The following is a 7,291-nucleotide window of genomic DNA, read 5'->3' on the forward strand; positions in this document are numbered from 1 at the left end:
AATCTTACACCATATATAGTTCACCACCAGTAAATGCTGTCATATTTAGTCCTTGAAGAGTTGAAGGATACAGTTTTCATAACACTTGATGGTGACACAGCAGCTTTCACGAAAAGTGCCAAACGCCATGTTACGCAAAAATCTTGCTAAAGCACTCTCCATGAAATGACAATAAAAGTTCATGAAAGTTTTTACTTGGCAAATTATTAATTATAATTTTTCCATTTTCTGAGCTCATGCCGCGGTCCATGTCATTACTTAAATATATGAAAGAAATTGATAAGAACGCCACAAAACTTTATGAGCTTAATGCTCCTAAGTACGTACTCACCTAAGTTAGGTGAGTACAAAGACTTTTTAGTGTGAATACACGAGGGTTATATCAGTAATTAAACGACTTGATTAAAAATTTGTTAAGTCTATCATTAAAATACACTACGTACTCATATAACTCCCCTAAGTATGTACTTAGGGGCATTTTTCTCAAACTTTATAATATAATTTAATTAGGTTGTTTACCAGAGCATAATAAGACCCAAATTGACAAATGAAAATGACTGGTCTTCATTTGCATCTCAAGCAAATTACACAAGTATGAGCGTAAATATATCTTGAAATATGTAACCACTGTATAAGGGTTATAGGTATAGCTCAAATGTTTTGATATTGCAAAGTGAAATAAACAAGCAAAGAATTTTAATGGACTGATATAGTATAATACCATCATTAGTATAGTTCAACCATCTCCATTTCATCCAAGCATAAAACACACATCATGTATCAAGGAGGCTTTGCTACTCATTCTTCCACGCATACAAGGTCAGAGCAAATCCAGGATCGGATGACTTAGATTCTCTACTATTCAGTAAGCAAGGCCAAGGGGGTTCAGAGGGATCCAACGTCTGACTAGCCCATAACTTCTCAGTTCTCGGACACGTTTGAAACATGAAAATGGCACTCCCAAAAGTTGTGCCAAATAACCAATTATAAACATCCCAAAATACTTCTACAGGAAGCCCATCAACCAAAATTGTCTGGTTCCCACGAAACGTCCATCGTAAATGCTTAACCTGCATCACTATTTTGCTGTCTAAACGAACAACTAGCCGCGGGTCATTAACTCCAATCGTCTCACATTCAATCACAAGATGATGAACTTTTCCATTATCAGAAAACTGAACCCTACTTTTATACACCCTCTTCCCAAACACATGCTCCCTCTTCGAAACAAACACTGAACCAAACAAAGAAGGAACAGCATTCGCTTTCTTAATCGCTTCTTTACGCATATCTCCAACCAACAAAACCATCTCCCCCTTACACACCACTCCTACATAAAACCCCTCCAATGGCTGTGAACCCGAACCATATTTCGCCAAAGAAAGGTCCCAAAAAACATCAATTTTACCAGCATTCACTTGCAAACACTTATACCCTTTCCTTTTATGAAACAAAGAAGGCTTAACATCAACTCTACAAACACACTGACCAGCTAAATCATTAACCTCAACACCTAAACAATACCCCATCAAACTCTTGGTCCAAGAAAGCACTATCAAACAAGTCTTGCCAAGTAATTTGCATTGATATATACAAGTAACCAAGTTGTGTGGAGATTTACTTAAACCAACACTTGAATAAGAAGAATTATCAGCAATTTGAACACCATTTTCACCAAAACAAGATGGAAAGTCCCTCATTCTATCAAGAACCATCAAGAACTATACATACAAAATCTGTATATTTATAAAAGTTTAAGTGAAAATACGAAAAGGGTATTGTAAACTCACCAGAAAGAGTCAATGGCAGAAGAAAAAAGAAGACCCCGTGATCTTGAAATTCATGTTTTGAAGATGTGAGGTGTTTATTGACTACAAGTTGAAATGGGCATTTGGTTTCTAAAGGACTAGAAATAAGAAAAGGAAAGCTAGTAAGCAAAAACAAAGACTGAAGAAGCCTTGAAAAATGTGGAAATTTTAGCGTAATTTTTGGGGACCAGCAAGAAGAACAAGATTGGAGAGAGAATGAATAGTTGTAATTGTAGTTGTAGTTGTAGTGATTAGTACGTACAGTTTGTAATAACTAGTACTAGTAGTAGTGTTTATCTCCTTTTCCATACATGTTTTTTACGCATCATTGTATCTAATACGGGCATTAACATTTATTATTCAACCACCAATAAGAAGATCTCATTTATACGAGAGTTAATGACTAGTGTGTGCCCTTGTACACATCATAGAAAATCATTTCTTTAATAGTAACTAGCTCTATACCTTGCGAGGCACGGTTACATAATTTTTTTATCAATTTTGATTTTTATTTGAGGTATTTGAAATTCATATTAGTGATAGATGTTGCGACATTACAAATTTATTTTTGTGTTATATTCAGAGAAAGTTCTCGGCGTGATTATATTATTATCGACTTGTCAGAAAAGATTTATTATTGCATAACATTGATAGGGTATAAGAGACCCGGATAGGCATCAACCTGGACTAAAGAGAGGCAGGCTCAACCGAACTGCTAAGACCCCCCTCTCCCAGGCCAGTCAAGCATAGGAGCCCAGGCCCGGGTCTATCCTACTTCCCGGATCCGGATCCACCTGCATACCTGGATCCGGATCGGGGCCAAAACCACAGTGAGGGGTCCCAGAAAACACATGCACACCCCACAACCCGCCAAGCAAGGGGGCGTAGACACGTGACTATGACAGCTATCAACAACCAACACACCAGACAAGCACGGCGCGTGTCAGAAGGCCGTTAGGACACTCTGGAGGTGGTCCTCCCCTGGACACGTGCAAGCAATCCGCCCAAGTCAGGTGTCCTCCGGTCCCAAGGTCCAACGGCCCAGATTCAGAGGTAACTACCCATAAACCCTACCTTGGGGCTATATATACCCCCAAGGCTGAAGGGTTTAGGGGTTGGAAAATAATTTCTCTTGCACTCACACACTCTCACACTCAAAACACACAGCAGCCATCACATATACACATCCACACACAAACACACAGCAGCCTCTGAGATACATAGATATATATATACCTTCATCTTCTCCAAAACACGTTCTTATTCTTATACCGGAGGCGCCGTGGGAGCAAAACCCCTCTTCCGGTGTTGTTTTGCAGGCGCCCAACCTGCAACTACACCTCACCCCCGCACAGAAGATCCAGGAACGCCGTCGGACGGAGCCGCCCGCTCACCAGAGTTATCAAACATGTTATTTGTGTTGGATTAGTTCTTTGTGCTTCGTTGATTTGAATTTCATTCAAGAAACGTGCATGATATAAATACGATTATATTATTGTAAAATTTCCACTAAATATTTGATATTGTATGGTATGTTCTTTTTATTTTATTGGTAAGAATTTCTGTAAAAACAAGATGCGACAATTATATTGTGTATTTTGTAAGCAAGTATTTGATATTTCATAATTGTCATCATAATAATATTACATATTAAATAATTTGAAAAATATTACTTAAAATAATTTTATAAGTGTATTTTAAAATATGTAGTGATGATTTCTTTATGTTGGTCATTTAAACGACAAATTAATTTAATATGAAATTGTGTCATATTATTTAAAAATTTGATATAATAAAATTATGTTATATTTATTATTATTTCAAAATCTCTAATTTATAATTGTATTTTATTAATTTTTAAATGATACATATAACTGAAAATAACATGTGTATAAATATATGTGTGGATGTATGTTAATATATATGTATAACTATTTTAAAATTTGACTATAAATGAGTATTAAATATGAAATAAATATGATAAAAGTTTCATAAATAGGATAGGATTTAAGTATAATTTTAGTGCTTGGAGAGTATAATAATCATTTTACCTTGATTAAATACAGCAAAGAAACTTAAACCAAATTATATGATGCAGTTTTTAAAATTTTTAAAACAATATATGACCTTCAACCCATTTAACATGCACTATGTGGTGGGTTTTAGATGATTTTATTTAGCGAATTAATCAATTTCTGATCAGTGAAATAATAATTATTAAAAATTACTGATATTACTATTAAATAAATTTTTCCACCTAATACATTATAGCCTGCAAATTATGATGTGTTAATTAAGTAATGCTAAACAGTGGTGCTTCGATAATAATGACCAAAAACTGACGATACCTGAATAATAAGTGCAAACATGAGTTTTCCAACAATATTTTAGAAAAATAAATAATGAAATTACACTAAACTTGTGCTATCTATTTAACTAAAAGTTTTTTTTTTAAATAATGACAATTTGGTGAAATTCAAAAAGTAGTAATATAAAACTACTAATATATATATATATATATATATAGTTCGGTTTATTAGGGGTGAGTTAATATAAAACTTTATTAAATTTGGTGAACCGGAACTACGAAACTCGTTTCGATTTAAGTTCAGATCGAATTATAAGTAGATTAAGACTCTGTTTGGGATTGCTGTTAAAAATTGTTGTACTGTTAGAAAAAGTGCTGCTGAAAAAAGTGCTGTTGTAAAAATCAGATGACTGTTTGGTAACTTTTTTGATACGTATATGTGTTGATGCAAAAAATTAAAAATAATGATGCTTTTGGTAAGGTTTGATGGTGAAATCAGTATCTGCTTCCCGCAACAGCTGAAAAACAGCTTTTTCCAAAAGCATAGGGGGCTTGTTTTCTCTAACTGCAGCTTTTAGGTCAAAAGTACTTTTCCGAAAAATAGCTTTTAAATTTTACCAAACAGTTTTTTAACTGTCTGCTGTTGGTGTATGCAACATCAATACCAAACACGCCCTAATTTTGACGGTTCAACCGGAACCATAATCACCCCTTATTACATAATCGGGAAATATGAGAAAGCGTGTCAACTATGATCTTATCCTTTATTTAGTTGTTTATAAAAAGTTAAGATATTTAGCTAATTATTAAAATTTAAGATATTTAAATTTGGATAGCATCAACATTTTTGTCACATGTTTCGTTTTCGACTCTTCAACATTTTTGTCACATGTTTCGTTTTCGACTCTTGGTTTATTTAAAAATTTATAGAAACACGTACTTTACTAAATAGGCTAACGCTACACTCGCTGATATTTTTGGATATTTTTGCCAATCCATAATTAAGAGGTAAAAATAGCTAACATTAATTTCGTGTTTACGTTTGAAGGTATTTTTACGTAATAAAGTATTGGTATCAATCTTCGTTGCTTACTATTAAATTAATTCCATTAAAAATAACTTTTTTCGTATTGGATTACATAATGTTTCTGATAAATAAAAATTTGAAAGTACTAAGGTTGTATTCCCTTGTTGAAATGGAATGAGATTTAAAATGTACTCCAATGAAATTTGTATTTTTTTAATCTATTTTCATTATTGTAAAAATTATACTACCTCGTGTTTATTGATATAATCACATACATTTTTTTACCAAATATTTTGTTAATCATTTTTCATTCCAATTCACATGTAGTCAAATTATTGATCTCCCTAAAAAAAATCAAAAGTAACTTCATTCCATTCTTATCAACTAAACAAATCCTAAATATATATTCGTGAATTGTGGAGCATTTTTTATTAAATGTAGATGAATATACATAAAATAAAATTTGTGCACATTATTAAATTTATGGCAATAATAAAGATGGGGCATCGATCTCATGCATGAATACATGATGTATGATGTATCTAAGCTTCCTATTAGCATGCAATGCATAATATATGGGGACCCATCATATGTATGTAATACAAAATATGAAGTGGCGATGTCTAGTCCACAACACTGTGAAAATGCATTTCTACAAATTAATAGTTACTGTATTATCTCTTCATCCCAATTTTATTATTCATTCTTTTCATTATTGTCTGGCCTAAAAAAATTGTTCAAATTCGATAATTATGATAATTTACGGTGAATAAAAGGATAACATAAGATAAATATGATTATGCGAGCTTAATATTATAAAAGTTATTGTTATTTTTTATTGATTAAATAAAAAATGAATTTTGATTAATGAAATGGACGGAGAAAATATGAAGCAGAGAGACATAAATATATAATCCTTAGCTCTCAACTAATCTCGCACATCATTCCTTTTCCCATGCTCTTTTTTCTAATCATTATAATGATTAGTAAGTATCGTAAAACTCAAGGTTAATCATTTTGCAGCCTTGTAATGGGTTTACCAAAATCCATCCACCCAGGGCATGGGGTACAAGGTAAAATGATATGACTATATATCTATTTATCACTTATCAATCCATTATTCATTTTAATTTATCAGTTATTTATTTTAAAATTGTCAAACAGATACAATATCCTATCATTGTAACTTATAACTTAAATCTGTAAATTTACTTGAAATTTAATTTAAAACTTATAGGTGGCAAACCTTTAAAGTTCCATTCTCAAACAATAAAATGATCTGGAATAAATTTAGTATATTTTGGTGCATATCTAGATAACACGGTTTTAAGAATCAATAAATCATCTGAGAACTCGATCTGAGGTACTTGTTTTCGAAATTTAGTTCGATCTAATTTTCGGGTAATCGCCTGACCGATTCAGGAACGATTTTGTAAGAAACTAGTCAAAACTTGATCTGGACTTTGATTTTAATGAGAACCTTTAAAAAAACAATACATATATATAACAATTTATGGTATTTTATTGTTAAATTTCAAGATTTCACACATTATAATAAAACTAGCGTTATTACCCAAGTAAGGCACGGGGTAGCTTTATTTATAAAAAATATTGCTATTTTTAATGTACTTTTACGACATTTTTATTTTGTTTCATGCAATTTTGCGTGGTTAATATTAGAAGAATTAATGTAACCACGAATATCCCTAAATTTATATTATGCCACGAATATAAAGTTTAGAATGAACTCTTACCATTGTAAATAATGGTTTTCTATAAAGTCTCAATAATTTTTTCAATTAGAGATACCAAAAATACTACAATGTTTATGTGTCATATTTATCAAAATATAGGGGTAAAATAGTAAAAAAAATTACACGGTCGAGCTCGAACTTCAAATTACTCGGCTCATGAGGCTCACGAGTCTTATTGAGCCGATACTATTTTTTTAATATAAATATATTTTTATGTAAATATTTAATATTTTATTTATATTTTATATATTTAATAGAAGCAATTTTGAGCATAACCTATCATATTTCAAATTTTTGTCAATATTTGGTGAAGTTGATTCAATCTTTCGAGCCGAACTTGAGGCGACCTGACTATTTATGACCCGAGTTTCAAGCTTGATTTAAGATTCGGTTG

General features: G+C 32.0%; 1 protein-coding gene across 1 annotated transcript; it reads right to left on the reverse strand.

Annotated features, from left to right (window-relative positions):
- Window positions 1–540: 540 nt before the first annotated feature.
- On the reverse strand, window positions 541–2,065 carry LOC141676487 (uncharacterized). Its single transcript, XM_074482139.1, has one exon. The coding sequence runs from the start codon at window positions 1,713–1,715 to the stop codon at window positions 795–797; it is 921 nt and encodes a 306-aa protein (XP_074338240.1). The 5' UTR covers window positions 1,716–2,065; the 3' UTR covers window positions 541–794.
- Between the last annotated feature and the right edge of the window lie 5,226 nt (window positions 2,066–7,291).

This window comes from Apium graveolens, chromosome 8 (genome assembly GCF_009905375.1).
Source record: "Apium graveolens cultivar Ventura chromosome 8, ASM990537v1, whole genome shotgun sequence".
Taxonomy (NCBI): domain Eukaryota; kingdom Viridiplantae; phylum Streptophyta; class Magnoliopsida; order Apiales; family Apiaceae; genus Apium; species Apium graveolens.